Raw genomic sequence first — 23,647 nt, forward strand, 5'->3', positions numbered from 1 at the left:
ACTCCACACAGTCTCATAATACTGACACAGGCTAACCAGTGAAATGACATAAGCCTGGACACGGTAGCATAACACTCCACACAGTCACATAATACTGGCACAGGCTAACCAGTGAAATGCCATAAGCCTGGACACTGAAGCATGACTCTCCACACAGACATATAATACTGACATGGTAACATGACACTCCACACAGTCACATAATACTGACACAGGCTAACCAGTGAAATGTCATAAACCTGGACACAGTAGTGTAACACTCCACACAGTCACATGATACTGACACAGGCTACCTGGTGAAATGTCATAAGCCTGGACACAGAAGCATGACAATCCACACAGACATATAATACTGACATGGTAACATGACACTCCACACAGTCACTTAATTCTGACACAGGCTAACCAGTGAAATGTCATAAGCCTGGACACAGTAGTGTAACACTCCACACAGTCACATGATACTGACACAGGCTAACCGGTGAAATGTCATAAGCCTGGACACAGTAGCATGACACTCAACACAGTCACATAATACTGACATGGTAACATGACACTCCACACAGTCACTTAATTCTGATACAGGCTAAATGGTGAAATGTTATAAAACTGGACACAGTAGCATGACACTCCACGCAGTCACATAATACTGACACAGGCTAACCAGTGAAATGTCATAAACCTGGACACAGTAGCGTGACACTCCACACAGTCACATAATACTGACATGGTAACATGACACTCCACACAGACACATAATATACTGACACAGGGTAACCAGTGAAATGCCATAAACCTGACACTGAGTTGCATGACACTCCATGAAATCACATAATACTGACATAGGCTAACCGGCTATCAGCACCACCCATTCAAAGTTGGTCATGAACATCAAGCAGGGAGAAGTAAACACGAGTTTTAGGACTTTTGTTTGCCACGGTCAAAGGACAGAGTTTGCAGTAGTCGAATGTTCAACACCAAGAACAGAGGCTTATTATTGCCAAGTAAGGTGTTAGGAAATGAAAAGTAGGAAGAAAGGAAAAACAATATTAAGATACAAAAGGTTTCAATGGATGCAGCAGATTTATATTATTGCTTTATGTCCCCAAGTAAATATTGCTGAAGTTGATGAAAATTTGCTAACTAAATATAAGGACTTATTCTTAATATTGTGAAACTATACCCTGATCAATTCAATGTTATGGAATTATGTTACGGCAAAATAAAATTCAAATCTTTCTCATAATTTCATATATATTAGATGGAAAGCCAAGGATGGAAAATTCTGTCAGGGGAGGTAATCCTTTCTATTTGCCTGTGTCTGGTTCCAAGTGCTATTCTGGTATCCATGGTGTACTCTTCCGATGACATAATTTGATTTGAAGTCAAAAGTGTTATGGTAAGAAATCCTGCTGGGTAAATAATATGTTCAGATTTTTAATCTTCATAAGGAAGACTTGTTGACCTTCCATATATGCTTGTGTGTATGTGTTTGTCTGACGCTGCATATGTCCTGACTTTGATTACAAATTTCTGAGAGAAAAATTGTCTGGACATACTCAAGTTCAGCTCAACTTAATTTGTCAGACTTTACACAAAATCTTTGTTGTGTAGAGAACAGCTTCTTTCATTCAGAAATTCATGTATTCATTTTTAATCTTGATTATGTGTAATTGTGTTGGACTTGGACCATCAGAAGGTCAAAGACCCATTGATTTGTGAGACTTCATTAAGTCTTTGTCATAGATTGATATTCTCTTTCATTCAGAAATGCTAGTGTCATGTGCGTTGAGTTATGGTTATTGATGTGATGTTGACTTTGTGTGGTAACTAAGTAATTCAGAGATTCTTTTTGTACTGGACTCTCATTTTACATTAGCAGTTAGGCTCTGAATGGGGAACTTTATATCATATAACAAGACGGACACCTTAAAGGGAGGCTCTGAATGGGGAACTTTATATCATATAACAAGACGGACATCTTAAAGGGAGGCTCTGAATGGGGAACTTTATATCCTATTGCAAGACGGACATCTTAAAGGGAGGCTCTGAATGGGGAACTTTATATCATATAGCAAGACGGACATCTTAAAGGAAGGCACTGAATAAGGATTTTTTATGACAAAACTGGACAACAGCTATGAGGCTCTGGCTGGGGAACTTTATAATTATGAAAAAACTGGACAAACATGTTAGAGGGAGGCCGTCTCTGAACTTTGAACTTATGTAATATAACTGATGCTTCTCTAACACATAGACTTTGAATTTTAAGACAGTTTGGATTGTGACTTCCTGAATGATTAAGTCTTGATCGTGACAAATTCTGATAATGACATTTTAGTCCAGTTCATTAGGTTTATCATCCTACTTACACCTTAGGGTCATTTATGGATGTGTCTCCATGTGTGTAATGGATGTGTCTCCATGTGTGTAATGAATGTGTCTCCATGTGTGTAATGGATGTGTCTCCATGTGTGTAATGGATGTGTCGCCATGTGTGTAATGGATGTGTCGCCATGTGTGTGATGTATATGTGGCGCTAGAGACAGTGTGTATTTGCCTCCATTGTGATCTGATGCTGAGTCCGACTTTAGAGTGCTACCTCAATGGAATACCATGCCTGAAAGGCACCCAGCACAATATTCCACCTGGCCACATTATACTGATTTATATGTTGTGCTCACCCTAAGTGCTGAACATTTATTTAACAAGGAACTTTGTGGACTTTATGTCCTGTACATTCAACTGTACAAATACCATTTGTTAGAAATTAGCAAATAAAATAGTCATTGAATTTGAGAGATGGAACTTTTTATCATTATTTTCTGCAGTTTCGTTATGTCAATATACACCAAGTGATTTTTCTTCTGTAAATATTACAGCAGGCAATTTGATTTATTCCACTTGCATAAAAACATTACTGTTTGAAGTTATAACTATTGAACTACCATCACTTGGCTTTCCTAGGGATTATAAAGGCCACCAGGATTACAAGGAAATATTGAGGTGTTTCCTGTCTGTAATATGGTGGCATTCATATGCATATGCTAAGTGACCTTGACCCTGTTTTAACTGGTGTGAACCTATTCACCCCTACATATTTTAACTGGACTTGCCCAATCTTTGATTTGGTAAGGTTCAAATGAGACTTGATGGGTGAATGAGTCCATGGTTGATGTGGCTCCTGGCTGCAGTTCCAGGGATTTTCCTATTGGACCTAAATCTTAAATGTACCTGTACTGTGGATATTGTTTATGTCGGTACATGTGTACAACCCTTGGCAAAGGTTTTTTCTTGTCTATGTGGAATTTCATGTTATATTTGATATATGAAATGAAAATAAAGAACAGAAGGAGAGATGTACTATCATCCATGTTCAGGTGCCTGAATTTTTTCTAAATTTAGATGTTTATCATGGAGTAGATTGTTATCTTATGATTATATATAGTGTACAGTTGATGATAGGACGTTACGATTAGTGTAACTAATAATAGGACGGCCTGCTGATAAATTTTTTCTCTGAATGTTATCATGCTAAGTTGTGTTGCCTGAATCTTGTTAGTTTGAATAATTGTTTTCCACTAAATTTTAAAGAAATATTTAATATGCCATATTTGGTGCAAGTGTATAAAACTTTCTTTTACAACAATTATGAAAATAAGTTTTTCCAACTTTCAGTCGAACCTCGTTATCTTGAAGTCGACGGGGTTGTGGAAAAACTTCGAGTTATCTGAGTATTCAAGTTATGCGGGTTCATAAATTTGGTATGAAATTTGCTGTTTGGACATAGCACTAGCAGTTGTTGATTTTATTGATAGCCAATGCTTATAATCAATGGATAAATGATAGACGCGTAATCAATATAACAGGTATGTTATTTTACAATAAACTCACTTACCAAAATAGAGTAAGTTATTTCCGAAAAACATACTTTCGTTTAACGCCATAAAAGCGGTTGGAACATATTGTGAATTCGTTTTTAAATATGAACGGGCCTAGTTATAAAATTGTTGTTTTTGGCTAGTCTAGATCTTGGCAAAGTCTTTCCAGGTCTATACATTTGTATTTGCAAGTCCGTCAAATTTTACTTCTGAAGTACGTTTAAAAATCGAACTATACAATGTGGAAATGAAAGTGCGCAAGTCTAAAACAAATCACTGTAATGGAGCGTGCGCGTAGTTGATTCTGTAAATGAAAATACACAAAAAACGATTATATCGTACATGTAACACATTGATTCATTAAAGCCAAATGTGACACCAGACACATCCCCAACTAGATGTAATCAACAGCAATTATCTTATTGTTCTTAAGTCTCTCGATCAACTTTCAAAGCCATACTAGCTCATGTAAAAACATGAACCCTTGAAGCAATCCTAGGTTGTGATTTTAACTGTGGAACTCTTTTATGCCTGACCACGCTTTGTGACCAATTTTCCGGTTTACGCTGTCGTCTGTTTGGGTGTATGTACAGAATACTGTTGATCAACATTGATGAAGTTTGATTTTTATTATGAACAACATGGTTTTGACAGTCCGCACACTTTCCAGTCTGAAGCTTTATCGTAAATTCTTTTTACCGATCCCATGCTAGTCTCCTCACGAAAGCTGTTCATAAACACGGAATGGCGAGATGTCGTGCGTTTTATTTGTATCAAAGAATTGATAAGTGACAAAATGAAATTTGAACACTATGCAGTAGACGATGTTTTGATGTTAGATTTACGCTATCAAAACCGATATCTTACTTCGAGGTATCCGAGTATTCGACTTTACAGGGTTCGAATTATCAGAGTTGTATTTACTAAGATATAGAAGAGGTTTGGCGGGGACCGGAGAAATACTTTGAGATAAACGGGGTCTTCGAGTTAAAAGAGTTTGAGATAATGAGGTTCGACTGTATATAAATCACTCTTGTTGTTCTGGATGAAGGTGCGTAGAAGGTCTCTATGTGGGAAGAAACCGGTGGTAAGGAGAAAACCCCACATGTTCTGGCAGGTGACCCAATACCTTTGTACATTTAATTTGGGAATCAAACCCCAGACTTCTTGGTGAAAGGAGAGTGTTCTATCCACTGCACCACCCAACCACCCAATTTTGGGTTTTGCTAATGAAGTGCAATTCGATAGATTGGATGTAAACAGTGCTATTAGTGATTTTTTAATCAATCAATAAATGGTGTCTATAACACACATTAAGGCAGATTATGTACATCATTCAGCCCAGAAAATGTACTTTTTTCATAAAAAAAATATATGGTTGTGAAGACTTTGGGAGCGCTGAGGACTGAGCCTGTATGGATCTGCCACAATTTGAGGTACAATTTTGCTTACCTGGTACAATGAGTGATCTCATTCTTGTTTAACAGTTGCCTACACAAATGGATGCATGAAATCAAAGCTTGCATACGTATACTTTGCTGACATAAAAGAGTCCTTTGTCTTACTGTTTATATATAGTATGGCAGCTCCTGTATTGTGTATATATATAAGGCATTTTAAATTTATTACAATTTAAGTCATAATGAGTGTATACATTGATTCAGAGTTATGTAACATTACATTACCCAGTTATAACATACTGAATTCAAAGATCAATACAACTTATAGTTATTACGATTATAAATCGACACACAAGCTGGACATACCACAACTGGACTTGTGTTTAATAAGTATTGTGAGCTTAATGATTACCTATAGGTAAGGTACAATTTAAAATGGCAAAATAATCTCTTTATTATCAATTTCTTTATATACATGCTAGGATTTGAAATGATCACTGCATTAAATGAAATATGGTGAACTTCAAATTTTTGTAACTGGTTTTGAAAATAACAATTTTGAAAATTTTACTTTATATGTCATTAAGCTTTTGAAGCTTGGCTACAACAAAGTGCTGTGTTACACTATGTAATAGAAGGTACCTGTTATTACCGAGTGTACCTACCCATATACACATAGTCTATACTCTAGCTAATGTGTAGGCGAGATTACAATGAACGCTGACCTACCTAGTTGACTATACTAGGTATTTCACTTCCGTCATTCTCTGTCTACTGGTGAGACTTCACGAGAATCACCCAGGTAGAACGTAGGGTTACCTGTAAGCCTGTCTGGATATGTACGTCCTGGTTGCACAGGTAGAAATCACACCCTAGCTCAAGACCTATTGTGCCATATCACATTATTTGGGTACATGTACGGATACACAACATTTCTCCATTTTACTTGGGAAACTCAGGCCCAGTACTAAGGTAAGTCTTGTTTCTCAACCTTATCCATGTATTGTTTTTTACCTGTTGACCTTTTACAAAGTATTGCTTTTTACCTGTTATTGATTAACATTTACATAAGTCAGCAGGTAAGAACATACATAATTATTGTTGGCATTTTTTAACTGAGCTTCTCTTGGTAAACCAAATCTTCCTGTTTTGCGTCAGACTTAGAGAAAATTTCAAAATTAAACATGTGTTGAGGTAATATGTATGTTTAGTGCAGATCCAGCTAAACTTCAGACTTAGAGATAATTTCAAAATTCAATGTATGTTTACAGGTATCTATATACGTGTATGTATTTTACGTGCAGAGAAAATAGCAAAGCATTGATATTTCAAGATTGAATGTTTACCTGGCAACAATGCTACAATGGTTTTAAGGTTTAGATGATTTACGGAATAGAAATGTAGACTATATAAACCAGTAGGACTGTCCATGCTCGAACAATCAACCCATTGCAGTGTGGCGCTGTATATTTTCTGTTATGACATGAAGTGAGAAGGTGTTTATTTTGTTGATGCGGTTGAATGATGCTCATCTTTAGTCTACCTAAACAGCAATTATTTTGCTCCATTCTTTCGGTACACTAGGGGATAAATCTGGGCATTAGTCCAGCTGAACAGCCATGCAGTTTATCCAATCTTTTTCACACATTCCTTGTGGAATTTGATATGGCTCACTGATCATGACTGTTGTGTCGGTGGTACTGTCTCGGTTGTCTCGGTCGGCCTAGTGCTCCAATGTTTGAGGACAAGTCTGTGTGTGTATCATGTGTTAGATCAGGGCTGCTGAGTAATGAAACATTTGAACTTATAAATTGCTAAAAATGTATTCAAAAACATTCTGTTTCAGTCAATTTCTTAATTAGATTATCAGTTAAAAGAAATTTAGAGGCCTCAGAGGTAAGAACCAGACTGAGAGCAAGTGTAGCTTTGATTACCAGTCATCATAGAAAATATACACATTCACCCCTGAACTCTTATAATGAACTCTTATACTATTCCAACTTTTGAATTGGAAGAGTTCAAATGTGTCTTCCGGGGTGAATGAGTTAAATTATGTATGGAATAATGTATCTTTCCAACAAGTTCCTGAACCTGTCTTGAACACAATATCTTCTTGAAAACATATTAGAAGGCATGCTGTGACAACCAGCTGTTCATACTAAAAGGCTATAGCTGTCATGAGGGATTTAGCCTGTCATAGATTCTAGAATGGAAACAAGTTGTTTGATCGTGATATGTAAACTGACACAAGAGATTGCTACTTGGCATGATGATGAGGTAAACATTTCCTGGGAGACAAAGGAGCGTGTCTAAGCACTGGGAGATAATCTCTCCTCAGACAATGTGTCCTCATTGTCATGACGGACAGATTTGATAGACAATTGCAACCTGTCTTAAAAAAAGAACACTTTTACAATGCAAAACTGGTACTGAAAGATGATAACTTGAGAGAGAAATTTACTGTATTAGCTTAAGGGACATTCTGACTCATGAGAAACAGCCTTACACTTGAGTGAGACTGTCTGTAAAGACAACCTTTTTGAAGAGACAACCTATCTTAAGAGAACATATCATATTTATCTGGCAAAACTAAGCCCACCCATATCTATTGCAGTTCACTTCAATAGCATACTATATATATAGACAAGTCTTCCCATTTAGCAACATGACTCCTGATTTTGGACCGTTAGATTTAATATTTCTAACCAGTGAATTGCTAAACTATTCCTATATTCTAAGAGCTAATGCTTTTATTAGAAAGAAGAATTCAAAATATGTTATTTAAAATGGTTATTTTGTCTTTAGGGGGTATTTTTTACAAACATTTTATGTACCTTTTGGTATGTTTTTATTATGAGCATGCAGAATCTCCCCCATGGCAATTTTGAAAGGTTGGCAAGTATGCAGCAGTAATGCCAATAACTGCTATTTCTTTTGCCCTGTATTAAGCCCACTCCCTATTCTAAGTCAAAGACTGTTTTTGACCCCCTGGGTTTATTTGGGGATACATACTTTATGTCATGAGAAAACCTGTCTTGACAGACAACCTGTGTTCTATGTCATTCCGTATGTAGCGGTGACTTAGAATTAGACACTGTTTTGTCCTTATAAACTGCCGAAGAAAACTTATAAGTACCTAATGTAACATTCTCCTTGAAAGGCGTTGTTGGATTTTGACTGCATACTGTCATTTATAGGGTTGCAGTTTATTTGAACAGAATAAATATAAGGTGACATACATACTTTTATTTCAAGCTGTAAATTTTAACAGAACTCTGCTTATTGCTGCAGCATGCGTTATAAGCATCAAGGTATCATGGGAGACTACACAGGGTGCACTAGTACTCTAGGTATATGTTGGAGCTTTAAATTGCTGATCATAAACATGTCTTGGTGATGGGTACATGTTAGCAAGTAAGCTGTGTCAGGAGCCTAGTGTCACTGAGGCTGTCACTGAGGCTGTCACTGAGGCGGTGTACCAAGCTACAGATGCTGTCACTGAGGCGGTGTACCTAGCTACAGATGCTGTCGCTAAGGCAGTGTACCTAGCTACAGATGCTGTCGCTAAGGCAGTGTACCTAGCTACAGATGCTGTGACTTCTGAGGCAGTGTATCTAGCTACAGATGCTGGCACTGAGGCAGTGTACCTAGCTTCAGATGCTGTGACTGAGGCGGGGTCTGAGGCAGTGTATCTAGCTACAGATGCTGTGACTGAGACAGTGTATCTAGCTACAGATGCTGTCTCTGAGGCAGTGTAGTTACAGATGCTGTCACTGAGGCGGTGTAGCTAGCTACAGATGCTGTCACTTAGGCTGTGTATCTAGCTACAGATGCTGTCACTGAGGCAGTGTACCTAGCTTCAGATGCTGTGACTGAGGCGGTGTCTGAGGCAGTGTATCTAGCTACAGATGCTGTGACTGAGGCAGTGTATCTAGCTACAGATGCTGTCCCTGAGGCAGTGTACCTAGCTACAGATGCTGTCACTAAGGCAGTGTATCTAGCTACAGATGCTGTGACTGAGGCAGTGTACCGAGCTACAGATGCTGTCACTGAGGCAGTGTACCTAGCTTCAGATGCTGTGACTGAGGCGGTGTCTGAGGCAGTGTATCTAGCTACAGATGCTGTCAATGAGGCAGTGTACCTAGCTACAGATGCTGTCACTGAGGCTGTGTCCCTAGCTACAGATGCTGTGACTGAGGCGGTGTACCTAGCTACTGATGCTGTGACTGAGGCTGTGTACCTAGCTACAGATGCTGTCACTAAGGCAGTGTATCTAGCTACAGATGCTGTGACTGTGGCAGTGTATCTAGCTACAGATGCTGTCACTGAGGCAGTGTATCTAGCTACAGATGCTGTCCCTGAGGCAGTGTACCTAGCTACAGATGCTGTCACTAAGGCAGTGTATCTAGCTACAGATGCTGTGACTGTGGCAGTGTATCTAGCTACAGATGCTGTCACTGAGGCAGTGTACCGAGCTACAGATGCTGTCGCTGAGGCTGTGTACCTAGCTACTGATGCTGTCACTGAGGCGGTGGACCTAGCTACAGATGCTGTCACTGAGGCGGTGTACCTAGCTACAGATGCTGTCACTGAGGCGGTGTACCTAGCTACAGATGCTGTCACTGATGCTGTGTACCTAGCTACAGATGCTGTGACTGAGGCAGTGTTCCTAGCTACAGATGCTGTGACTGAGGCAGTGTACCGAGCTACAGATGCTGTCGCTGAGGCTGTGTACCTAGCTACTGATGCTGTCACTGAGGCGGTGGACCTAGCTACAGATGCTGTCACTGAGGCGGTGTACCTAGCTACAGGTGCTGTCACTGAGGCGGTGTACCTAGCTACAGATGCTGTCACTGATGCTGTGTACCTAGCTACAGATGCTGTGACTGAGGCAGTGTTCCTAGCTACAGATGCTGTGACTGAGGCAGTGTACCTAGCTACAGATGCTGTGACTGAGGCGGTGTACCTAGCTACTGATGCTTTGACTGAGGCGGTGTACCTAGCTACTGATGCTGTGACTGATGCAGTGTATGTGTGCTGGTGACAATCTATTAGAGATTCCTGTAAGGCTGTAGAATCTCCAGGGACAAGCTGGTAATGACTGACTTTTATGAAAATGTCATCAGCATCAGATCCAGTATCTGTAATAAGCATCAGGTTAAATGTTAATATCTTTGTGTAGATGATCAGATATACATTATAGGTTTGGAGTGTGATAAAACTAGCACTATATATTGAGATAGCAGTACCTTGGTGTTGGCTGATATTGTTGATGCATGTAAATGTTTGATGTACTCACGTAAGTGAATATTTACTGTTCCTGGTGCTATGCAACATCACAGGCCTAAAGTACGAACATAAGAGTTGATTTACTGTATCTGTTCGAACATAAGTGTTGATTTACAATATCTGGTCCTACGCGATGTCAGAGGCCTATGTACGAACATAAGTGTTAATTTATTATTTCTGGTCCTACGCGTTGTCACAAACCTGAATACATCTGTCCTATGCGATGTCACAGGCCTATGTACGAACATAAGTGTTAATTTATTATTTCTGGTCCTACGCGTTGTCACAAACCTGAGTACATCTGTCCTATGCGATGTCACAGGCCTATGTACGAACATAAGTGTTAATTTACTGTATCTGTCCTACGCGTTGTCACAAACCTGAATACATCTGTCCTATGCGATGACACATGCCCGAGTACAAACATAAGTGTTAATTTACTGTATCTGTCCTATGCGATATTAACTGTCTGTACTATGCGATATTCACTGTCTGTACTATGCGATATTCACTGTCTGTACTATGTGATATTCACTGTCTGTACTATGCCACATTACAGGCCTGAGTACAAACATAAGTGTTGATTAACTGTAACTGGAACTATATGACACCATACATTTGTCTGAAATCTGACACAAGTGTAAGATTTACTGTATCATAAGCTGTAACTATAATATGATGATGTGTTCTGTTAATAAGCCCATGCCTGGTAATAAGCCCAGGTTTGAAATTCAGTAAAAATGCCAAAAAAATCTTTTGCATTGTCCTGTAATAAGCCCACCCTTCTTCTTTGAGCCAGAGATTATGTGTTAGACCCCCTGGGCTTATTACAGGATATATACGATAATGATATTTCTGTTTAACGTATAATTATAAGACTGTACCTGGTAGGTAACATTGAGAACATTTCTGTATCACATATAATTATAACACTGTACCTGGTAGGTAATATTGAGGACATTTCTGTGTCACGTATAATTATAACACTGTACCTGGTAGGTATACTGTAAGAGGACATTGTGAAACCTCTGTTGTAAACATGCTTATCTACTGATCAATTATTTTCATTGATTTTTGTAATTTTAACTTTCTTCCTGTTACCTTATCGTCTTCCTGTCCTGTATTTAGATTTAACTCACATTGCAGATTGATTGTATATGATTGACACAAGAGACGGTTATCTTCAGATTTTAAGCTGAATTTGGCTATGCATGGTATAATGTATTTCAGAAATATTTTCAGTGGCTTAAAATTACATTAAACAAGCAAATGGAAGGATCAATTAAAAGTCAATGGGTGCAGACAATTCTGGTAAATTCCTGTCAAATATTTGATGCATCAGAATATAATATTTTAAGTCTCTAAGGAAAAGACAAAAAAGATTATATAACTTCTAAATTAGTTACACGTTGTATAACAACTTGTCTGTAAATTAGTTTTGGCTATCTCAAAAAAAGATCAACACAGTCATAAAAATTCAAAAAAGATAAAATTTATGTGGTTATTTTTGGATAAAGATATAAATTTTGAATAAATGTTTCCGTTTGAAAGAACAATGCACTACTAGTCGTCCTCAAGACCTTCACACAATTCCTAAGAATCTACAACACGATGCAATTGATATATATTTTCATTTCCAATTTCAATAAATCATGAAATCTGGGAATTGGCAGACATGACTCTGTCGAGACAGTTCTGTGACTGTGTACACAGACTGACTTTACTTCCTGCTTAGCCAAAAGTATAAAAGGGACGAGTCAGATATGTTCTTTATATGTATCTTCGACATTTCCATTGTATGGTTTTGATGGCATACACATGCACAGAACTCCCAGGACAGTTACCTCACTCTCCCACGTCCTACTGATCAGCTGTGCTGGATGATGATCAGTGTCAGCATCATTTTGTGTACATGATTTTAATGGAAATAGACACATGTGTTCATGCCAAGTCTTCAGGTTCAGTACATTTGAACACTAATTGAGACATTGATGACGGTAATGTAGCTGGAAACGTATTCATAATTAATGTAATTCATACTCTCATTCATCCTCAGACAATTTGTATCCGATTTCATGGGTTTGTATAACCCCAAGGGTCATGTTTTTCGGGGTCACATCCAGGACGTGGACGAAACAGCTGTTATGTCTGACGTTGATTGAGATAATTAATAGTGATGACAGCGTCTATTGCAAAATCAATAACTTTCATGGTGTACATATGACATGGAAGGGGTAGAATTACGTTTGTTGACAAATGGTTAAATGACACACGATACCTGTAAATAACAATGTATGTTTCGTTGACCTCCCCCTCACCTTGAAACATGTCTGTAATTTAGTGACGATCTGACAAATTCTTAATAGGAATCTCTTCAATTATTTAATGTGACGATCAGATATACCTCTGATCTGTTACCAATAAATATGTCCTTAAGGAAAATATGACCTTGACCTTATACTTAGATATTATCCACAGACTGGTACTGATAGGTCAGTTCATTCTCTTGAAAGTGTGTTGAGATATGTGTTTCCAAACGCAACAGTCTCAGGTCAATAGTTAAAACCTTGTCCATTCTGATATGCTGACAAAACTGTGTGCTCAAAAAATGTCCCTGGTTATATTTCCTGATCACATTGATGTTGTTATTCTGAAATCCAGGGGAGAGATTTGGACATGAACTTTTGAAATTTTCAACATTTCATGTATCACTTTTAACTCCTTGGTGTACAAATAGACGTAAATACGGATGAACATGATATAACAATCTGTTGTAAATTCCTTGTGACTGCCCTGGTATATTGTCAACTGATTTGAAAAAAATTCTACTTTTTCATTCAATGTTTTTATAAGTAAGGTCCAACCAGGTGTGCAACGGTGGAGGAGCTATTATGATTATAGAAATGTAAATATAAACTCTAAGTATGTACATTCTGTGAGTTTAATAGCCTCTTAAGCTTGTCAAGTACCAAACAAGTATTAACACCTTCACCTATTTCTTTTAATTTGCACAGTTAACTTCAATAGCGTAATATGTGTTAAAAAAAATAATCAGCAAATATTGAAAAGTAAATATGTATATTTAATAATCAATTTACATATAGTACATCTATTTCTAGAAACATTTTAAGAGCTGAGACATAGTCCTTAAGTCTTTGTAGTGTTAAGCTTGTTGTAAGAGCATTAAAGGTCAAAATGTAGGTCAACGTCTACGCTTGGTTACCTGTGCATGGTGTGTCACCTGTATCACCTTAACGAGGACAACAGGTGTAAAATACAGTAGACACTTTCCTTGTCAACCTTTGGCTCTTACTTTAATGTTGGTGATGATTACAATATTTTAAAGTCTATTGAAGTATGTGTCACGCGAACTGAGTTCAAAAGGACACATCAGGTAAATATAAGGAGTAAAAGTGATCTACGTAAATGTTTACAAGTCAAATAAGATTTATTTATAGATAGAAAATATTATTTTTGGAATACATTTGGATCTGTGGGATTATTTTTATGTTCTGTATTTTCTACAGGGGTGTGGCACACAACTCCAATTCAATGTCTTCCTATATATATATATATATATATATACATGTTTTAAGTATTGTGGTACACAAACAATGAGACCTGTGACACGCCTATGATAAATTCAAAAGTTGGAATGTTAGAGCAAGCACACCACAATTATAACTTTAAGCTTGGGCTAGTGAAGTAGACTAATGTTTTGACTTTACTATGAGTCCCAGAAATATGACACTTAAATGTAGTTTAAAGTTAATAAAGTATGCCAAACACCATTTGAATTTGAAAAAAACATGATGTACTGAAGTACAGAAACATTTGGCTTTGAAATGAATGAATGCCCTAGGTATTTTTCCAAATTAGAAACAAATTGTCATTTTTAAAGAACTTTTTCAGGATGTAGATTACTTCATTAAACTTAGAGTTAAGACCAGGAAGGGTTTGCTGTAGTTTAACTTTTGCTGTTTTTTGTCCTCCGTAATAAGGACAAATTATGATGACAGTAAGTATCAGCATACATGTACAGCTTACATGTGAACGGCAATATTGACCGTGGGAGAATGTGTTAAAAAAGAATTATTGACAGAGAATTTCCCTGGCTGAAACACTTCCTTCTCCAGGTTTTAAGTTATTACACGTAATTATAATGTACTTCAAAATAGGATTTAAACTTTTAAGTCTAAACTTATTTATTTTATTACATAAATGCCAAGCATGAATAGCAATCATTGATGAATGATTTTCATTATACTTTTTGTAAAGTGTATGTATTCGAAAATATTTGAATGATATATTTAACAATACATTTAACGTGAAGTGCTAGGAACTTGTCATTAGAAGTGAAATCCCTGAAATTTCATAATGAACTATTCCAACCATTGAATTGGAGGAGTTCAAATGTGTCTTCAGGGGTGAATGAGTTAAATTAGTGAATCATTTGAACAAGCATCATCAACTTGAAACACATAACACTATGATTGATATCGGTGACATTTTATAAAATATTGATGGTGTTTATAAAAACAAAAAACCTCATTTTTGCGCACTTTTACAAGAGAGGAACATTTAGTGACAGAGAAATAGATACGTGGGTGTTTATTTCAAGCAAAATCTAAAAATATTCTCCGATTGATTAGTTTGTGTTGGTATCAGTCACGTTTCATTATGCTACTATTGACAAGTAGAAATCATCAGGAAAGCATAACATTTTATTGGTTAAAAACCGAATATATCATTGTCACCTTGTGTGAACTTTAAAATGCCAGTATTTTGAATTACAACATCTAGGAAATCTACATCATTTTGATTTAATGGGAGAAAGTACTTTGCAAATGACATTCAGTTATGATAAATTTTTCATGCACATTTTTTTGTCACTGTTGTATTCAAGGAAGATAGAACATATTTCTCTTGTCGCACCCATATTTTATCCACATTGATAGTGCTTCATGCAGAAATCGATAATCTGTCAAACATTCCTTTACCTCCTAAATATGTGTCGAAAAAAAACCCATTGACTGTCTTCTTGATCAGTGTCTGTGTCTTACAACTTGTAAAGGACAAGTCATTACTACTCTCCCTGTCAACTTCATCATCGTAAAATATCTTTGATTATGGGCAGGCGCAGAGCTGCCTATACGCAGGTGAATCCACAAAATATTCTAAGGATAAACAACAACAAAAACAAAAGCACTGCCAGTGCATATTGAATTTTTTCTTCAGAAATTATGTATGCTGAAAATATAAAATACATAAAAAAAAAAAAAAAAAATGGAGAATGTCTCAATTTTGCATGTACTTAGTGGATTAGCCCTCTTGAAAATGATTCTGAGACGGATCTTAATATTTTTATTTTCATTTTTCGCCGCGTCGGGGGGGGGGGGGGCTCACCCTGTCCCCTAGTCCCCCAGTCCCCTACCCTCACATGGACCCGCTCCTAGATGATTCCACTAGTAAACAAAAACAATTAACGTATTGTGCTCTGATTGGTTGCTGTTTCCAGGTAATACTTTTGTTTCAAAAAATGACCAGATTCTGATGAAACTTTGTCATTGGTCAATGGTTTAATATTGGTCGATTCCATGTAAAGAATGTGACAATATTTGTAGTCCATGTTTTACAGTAGGTCACTAGTACATGACTGTCTTTGGTGGTAGTCCATAGGTCCATGTTTTACAGAAGGCCCCCAGAACATGACTGTGTCTTTGGTGGTAGTCCATAGGTTCATGTTTTACAGTAGGCCACTAGTACATGACTGCCTTTGGTACTAGTCCATAGGTCCATGTTTTACAGTAGGCCATTAGTACATGACTGTGTCTTTGCTGGTAGTCAATAGGTCCATGTTTTACAGTAGGCCACTAGTACATGACGGTGCCTTTGGTGGTAGTCCATGGGTCCATGTTTTACAGTAGGCCACTAGTACATGACGGTGCCTTTGGTGGTAGTCCATGGGTCCATGTTTTACAGTAGTCCACTAGTACATGACTGTGTCTTTGGTGGTAGTCCATAGGTCCATCTTTTACAGTAGGCCACCAGTACATGACTGTGTCTTTGGTGGTAGTCCATAGGTTCATGTTTTACAGTAGGCCACTAGTACATGACTGCCTTTGGTACTAGTCCATAGGTCCATGTTTTACAGTAGGCCATTAGTACATGACTGTGTCTTTGGTGGTAGTCCCTAGGTCCATGTTTTACAGTAGGCCACTAGTACATGACGGTACCTTTGGTGGTAGTCCACGGGTCCATGTTTTACAGTAGGCCACTAGTACATGACTGTCTTTGGTGGTAGTCCATTGGTCCATGTTTGACAGTAGGCCACTAGTACATGACTGTACCTTTGGTGGTAGTCCATGGGTCCATGTTTTACAGTAGTCCACTAGTACATGACTGTGTCTTTGGTGGTAGTCCATAGGTCCACGTTTTACAGTAGGCCACTAGTACATGACTGTGTCTTTGGTGGTAATCCATAGGTCCATGTTTTACAGTAGGCCACTAGTATATGACTGTCTTTGGTGGTAGTCCATAGGTCCATGTTTTACAGTAGGCCTCTAGTACATGACTGTGTCTTTGGTGGTAGTCCATAGGTCCATGTTTTACAGAAGGCCCCCAGAACATGACTGTGTCTTTGGTGGTAGTCCATAGGTCCACGTTTTACAGTAGGCCACTAGTACATGACTGTGTCTTTGGTGGTAGTCCATAGGTTCATGTTTTACAGTAGGCCACTAGTACATGACTGTACCTTTGGTGGCAGTCCATGGGTCCATGTTTTACAGTAGGCCACTAGTACCTGACTGTGTCTTTGGTGGTAGTCCATGGGTCCATGTTTTACAGTAGTCCACTAGTACATGACTGTGTCTTTGGTGGTAGTCCATGGGTCCATGTTTTACAGTAGTCCACTAGTACATGACTGTGTCTTTGGTGGTAGTCCATAGGTTCATGTTTTACAGTAGGCCACTAGTACATGACTGTCTTTGGTGGTAGTCCATAGGTCCATGTTTTACAGGAGGCCACTAGTACATGACTGTGCCTTTGGTGCTAGTCCATAGGTCCATGTTTTACAGTAGGCCATTAGTACATGACTGTGTCTTTGCTGGTAGTCAATAGGTCCATGTTTTACAGTAGGCCACTAGTACGTGACTGTGTCTTTGGTGGTAGTCTATAGGTCCATGTTTACAGTATAGGCCACTAGTACGTGACTGTCTTTGGTGGTAGTCCATTGGTCCATGTTTGACAGTAGGCCACTAGTACATGACTGTACCTTTGGTGGTAGTCCATAGGTCCATGTTTGACAAGAGGCCACCAGAACATAACTGTGTCTTTGGTGGTAGTCCATAGTTTACACATTGCCCCTGTATATATGTAGCTGTAACATACTCAGCCACTGAACAGATCTTACTTCCTCACTGTCAGGTTAAAAGCTATCCCCACAAACTTAGTCGTCAGAATGTTTGACTTGCATTCAACTTCTCAGCTGGAAGGATCCAATGTTCCAAGTGGCACAGATGAGCCTGTGTTGTGAGGATGCTATTTTAATTGTTTTGATAAAAAGTTTAATGATTCAGTTATAAACTGAAGCAATTTATACCAGACTTTACGGTGTATATAAATTGCCATATATAATTTCTATTACGGATGTAAACAATGTTGACGAGACGTTAATTTATACGTCTTTGAAGTAAGTATAGTGATGATTTTGTAACTTTTTTTTGTGTATTTTGCACTTTTATTAAAGTCTTCAGTGTCACATAATGAAATGTCTTCGACAATCAATGCTGTACATGGAAGTTTCCTGTTTTGTAAGATGCTTTAAAACTTCCTGCTCCAGAAAGGACGGACTGGTAAAACTTGACAACAGTGATTGGCTGTTATTTTTGACAAGAAACGTATACATAATTCATTATAGATGTCACTATTTTGATATAAGATAGGAAGATTGCACTGCTTAGATATAGATATTTCACCATGATTTTACGATAAAGTTTTAATATAACACTATGAAGACACATAATTGTTGTACAGTCTGTGAAGTAATAAGGTGTGTGACCTACATCACTCCGGGCTTGTCCTTTTAATTTTCCCCGTCCTTCCTACCTTGCCTTGTGTGCATCTTCAAGGCACTTGTAATATCTAAGGTATTGTAGGTGTGCATTGTGTTAAATTCAAGAATCATATTGCCTTTTATTGAAGGATAAATTCTATGGAGTATTACCTGATTTCTTATTGTAGAGCCGTTTTAGCTTTTAAGGAGGCTTGAATGTTGAACAATTAAACACCATGACAACAACTGCAGGTGCAAAACATTATTAAACAAATGTACTGTTACCTTAATTTAATGTATTGATATTCTGAAAATTTGGAGAAATTGCTATTCTATGATTTGCAAGAGAACAGTAAGGTGTATACATACTGTTCATGTTTTTTTATCGTTTTGGTTTTCCCCATATCCGAGTACTAGAAATTCCTCTCCTCCCCCTCCCATGACTTTCTAACCCCCTCCACACTTCTCCTCCATTACTTTCTGATCTGCTATGAACCACACACAATAGCAGCAGGTTACAGGCAGTACAATATGTCTAGATACACTGTATCATGTTGACTGCATTAATCTGTGAGGGGTTCGCTGTACATGTGTTGTAGCGCCCAATGTAGTTTTACACCACTCAGGAATGTGGAGATGGCTCATTAAACAACACTATCTTTCCATCTAGGTCAATTGTGATTGATGCTGTAGTTTGTTAGTTTACTAATATACAGTATTAACAATTAAAACAGTGACAGCATTTTGAGGATCTGCATAATTTTTATTTCTATTCTTAACATTACATTTGAAATTAAGAACAAAAATATATTAGCTTTTTGTTATTCAAATTGTGTTTTCTTGCCTTGCTTGGAGTTAAGGGTACATACATGTGTATCTATTCGTTTTTTGAGATATAAGCTAGCAGTATGGGTTCAAAATGTGTGCCAAAGTTCCTATACACATGATAACAGAAGGGTAACAGACCCTGAACACTCCAGGATAACATAAGGGTAACAGACTCTGAACACTCCAGGATAACAGAAGGGTAACATACCCTGAACACTCCAGAGTGGAAAGTTTTGCTACACTGTACTAAAACAGGTTGCCAGGATAAAAGATTTCTCAATACCTCCTCACCATTAAATGGCTCTGAGGTATTGGGATTGTTTTATTTTTTGCATGATAATCTTCTAGGAAATGGAGAAAAGTAATAAACATTTGAAATCCATTTGGCACTCAATTTGAAGGTAGGGCTCCAAATAATGGAACAGCCACGTACCAGCTTTGGCTTGTGATATCCCTAGCAGTATAATCATGTCACAATTGTAATAACTTGATACGTATAATCATCAGTAACTGGCCAACCAGGAGCCCAGCAATATTCATTAGGCTAAGAAATACATTACCTGTGGTACCCAAAATTATAAACATCTGTATTTGATTGAATCGGTACCGTGTTCCCTACAGGCAGCAGGAATTGCGTTCAAATCATATCGCCCTATGTTTATTTCTGTTCTATTAATAATTGGAGGAGGCATGAATGTTTCATTGGTCTATATCTTTTTTCCTATGACATTCTTGGTTAGACTTTGTGTTAACAAGTTTGTAACTCTAACGCTAGAAGTCATCAAAATTCATATGTGGATGCATCTCGAGAATTTCTATCAAATGTAGGTCACTGTGACCTACTTTTTTATTTCACCGACTTTGATTAGACTTTGTGTTTAGTTCCATTTCTTTGCTTTAACTTTGCTTTTAGCTGCATCTCCATCAAAATGGAAGCTTCGGCAACGCACAGGTTTAACAAACTTTTTCTTCTAGTTGTTGTCTGTACCGAGGTTTCCATCAGTACATACCAGTATTTTTGTAAAGAATTACTGCTGTCTCTGTAGGTAGTATTGGTACTGTACGAAAACATAACAGGTCATTCTGAACATTCAATAAATAAGTAGGTTGCACCGTAAGTTATGACAGTAAAGTACCTTCTTTACTCGTGTCCCTAAGTGAATAGCTGTATCAATGTCAGTGTGTGTATTTATTTGAGAAGTTCATAAAGAGGATATGATGATTAACATGCAATCTGTTATAGAGCCACAACGGAAGCGTCTTTTAAAGTGTTCATGTGTAGACAATGAAATCAAAGTCAAATCAGCATAAGAACTTGTAACCTGAATTTTTCTGAGCCTCAGGTTTCATCAGATTGAAAAATATGAGTTTTTTTTTTTAAATCTCCTTAAATCTACTGTAGCATATGCATAAATGTTCAATGTTATTTTTATTTTTGAGAATTTATCTTTTAACAAGTCATTTGGTATTTGAAATTGGAACATTTTTGTGAAAAAGCATAATAAAATGCTATTTTAATCATTTCCACAACCTGTCATTTTGAAACTTATCATTATTTTCTAGACCACACTTATATTTGTTGTTAGAGAAATTGATTCTAAAATTGATTTATTCATAAGCTGTTTCATTACTGTCAGAATTTAATAATGCAATTTATGTCATACAAATTCTTCTATAGTTGAGATTGAACATTAAACAGTGGGTCCTAATAAAACAATTAACCTTTTATGTATAAATCAAAGTTAGTAATCTACAATGAGAGGAACAACAGCTGTACGGGAGATCACCTATAAAATCTCTGTAACAGGTGTTGGTAATTGATTAACTGACACAATACTATAATATACTGAGAATGATTTATTTAATATATTAGCGTTTCAGTTATATGGGTAATGAACACAAGGGGGAAATAATTTCTATAAATTTGTACCAGTAAATAGGCCTAATATTACATGAATCTATAGGAAACCATGGCAAAGTGTCTTGTTAGGCTTAACTTTGTAACAAAGGATGCAAGATCCTCTGTAGGCTGTGTATCAAAGTATACACGGATATAAACCTGAAATCCTTATCATGAAGAAATGGGTGAGTGTGTGGGCTTGCCTGGTCTGCTATCATCTCATCATGATGATTTCTCAATTAATTATGTTATTATCCAATCAGCACAATTTCTCTGAAAAATGAAAGAATGATTTTCCGAATGTTTCTGAAGAAATTTGACATAGTTAATCAATGAAAATTAATTGTTGTTATAAACAATAACACATAGAAGGCATTTCTCTTCATAAAATGTATTAAATGATAAATAAATAATTTAGCATTGTATGTAGTATTCACTTGGATTAACATATCTATGTTAGAATATGATAATTGATATATTCGTACTTGAAAAACAAACAAACAAAATTTCAGACAGGGAGCTGTAGTTTGTCCTTACCTATATAAGTGTCAGACAGTCCAGGAGCTGTAGTTTGTACTTACCTAAATAAGTGTCGTCAGACAGGCCAGGAGCTGTAGTTTGTACTGACCTAAATAAGTGTCGTCAGACAGGGAGCTGTAGTTTGTCCTTACCTATATAAGTATCAGACAGGGAGCTTTAGTTTGTCCTTACCTATATAAGTGTCAGACAGGCCAGGAGCTGTAGTTTGTACTTACCTAAATAAGTGTCGTCAGACAGGCCAGGAGCTGTAGTTTGTACTGACCTAAATAAGTGTCGTCAGACAGGGAGCTGTAGTTTGTCCTTACCTATATAAGAATCAGACAGGGAGCTGTAGTTTGTACTTACCTATATAAGAGTCAGACAGGGAGCTGTAGTTTGTACTTACCTATATACGTGTCAGACAGGGAGCGGTAGTTTGTCCTTACCTATATAAGTGTCAGACAGTCCAGGAGCTGTAGTTTGTACTTACCTAAATAAGTGTCGTCAGACAGGGAGCTGTAGTTTGTCCTTACCTATATAAGTATCAGACAGGGAGCTGTAGTTTGTCCTTACCTATATAAGAATCAGACAGGGAGCTGTAGTTTGTACTTACCTATATACGTGTCAGACAGGGAGCGGTAGTTTGTCCTTACCTATATAAGTGTCAGACAGTCCAGGAGCTGTAGTTTGTACTTACCTAAATAAGTGTCGTCAGACAGGCCAGGAGCTGTAGTTTGTACTTACCTAAATAAGTGTCGTCAGACAGGCCAGGAGCTGTAGTTTGTACTGACCTAAATAAGTGTCGTCAGACAGGGAGCTGTAGTTTGTCCTTACCTATATAAGTGTCAGACAGGGAGGTATAGTTTGTACTTACCTATATAAGTGTCAGACAGGGAGGGGTAGTTTGTCCTTACCTATATAAGTGTCAGACAGTCCAGGAGCTGTAGTTTGTACTTACCTAAATAAGTGTCGTCAGACAGGCCAGGAGCTGTAGTTTGTACTGACCTAAATAAGTGTCGTCAGACAGGGAGCTGTAGTTTGTCCTTACCTATATAAGTGCGAGACAGGGAGGTATAGTTTGTACTTACCTATATAAGTGTCAGACAGGGAGCTATAGTTTGTACTTACCTATATAAGTATCAGACAGGGAGCTGTAGTTTGTACTTACCTATATACGTGTCAGACAGGGAGCGGTAGTTTGTCCTTACCTATATAAGTATCAGACAGGGAGCTTTAGTTTGTCCTTACCTATATAAGTGTCAGACAGGCCGGGACCTGTAGTTTGTACTTACCTAAATAAGTGTCGTCAGACAGGCCAGGAGCTGTAGTTTGTACTTACCTAAATAAGTGTCGTCAGACAGGGAGGTGTAGTTTGTCCTTACCTATACAAGTGTGAGACAGGGAGGTGTAGTTTGTCCTTACCTATATAAGTCTCAGACAGGGAGCTATAGTTTGTCCTTACCTATATAAGTGTCAGACAGTCCAGGAGCTGTAGTTTGTACTTACCTAAATAAGTGTCGTCAGACAGGCCAGGAGCTGTAGTTTGTACTGACCTAAATAAGTGTCGTCAGACAGGGAGCTGTAGTTTGTCCTTACCTATATAAGTATCAGACAGGGAGCTATAGTTTGTCCTTACCTATATAAGTGTCAGACAGTCCAGGAGCTGTAGTTTGTACTTACCTAAATAAGTGTCGTCAGACAGGCCAGGAGCTGTAGTTTGTACTTACCTAAATAAGTGTCGTCAGACAGGCCAGGAGCTGTAGTTTGTACTTACCTA

General features: G+C 37.6%; 2 protein-coding genes across 2 annotated transcripts in view; both read left to right on the forward strand.

The window, feature by feature from the left end:
* Window positions 1-6,044: 6,044 nt before the first annotated feature.
* Window positions 6,045-23,647, forward strand: part of LOC110443337 (protein kinase C delta type-like) — an 86,022-nt gene continuing 68,419 nt past the window's right edge. Inside the window, exon 1 of the mRNA XM_021487510.1 lies at window positions 6,045-6,253. The gene's annotated coding sequence lies outside the window, so the exon portion shown is untranslated. The remainder of the gene's footprint in view (window positions 6,254-23,647) is intronic.
* On the forward strand, window positions 8,686-10,325 carry LOC110443346. Its single transcript, XM_021487524.1, has 2 exons — window positions 8,686-8,988; window positions 9,093-10,325. Exons 1-2 carry the CDS (start codon window positions 8,686-8,688, stop codon window positions 10,323-10,325), a joined length of 1,536 nt encoding a protein of 511 aa, XP_021343199.1.

Source organism: Mizuhopecten yessoensis, unplaced genomic scaffold (genome assembly GCF_002113885.1).
Source record: "Mizuhopecten yessoensis strain PY_sf001 unplaced genomic scaffold, ASM211388v2 scaffold716341, whole genome shotgun sequence".
NCBI lineage: Eukaryota > Metazoa > Mollusca > Bivalvia > Pectinida > Pectinidae > Mizuhopecten > Mizuhopecten yessoensis.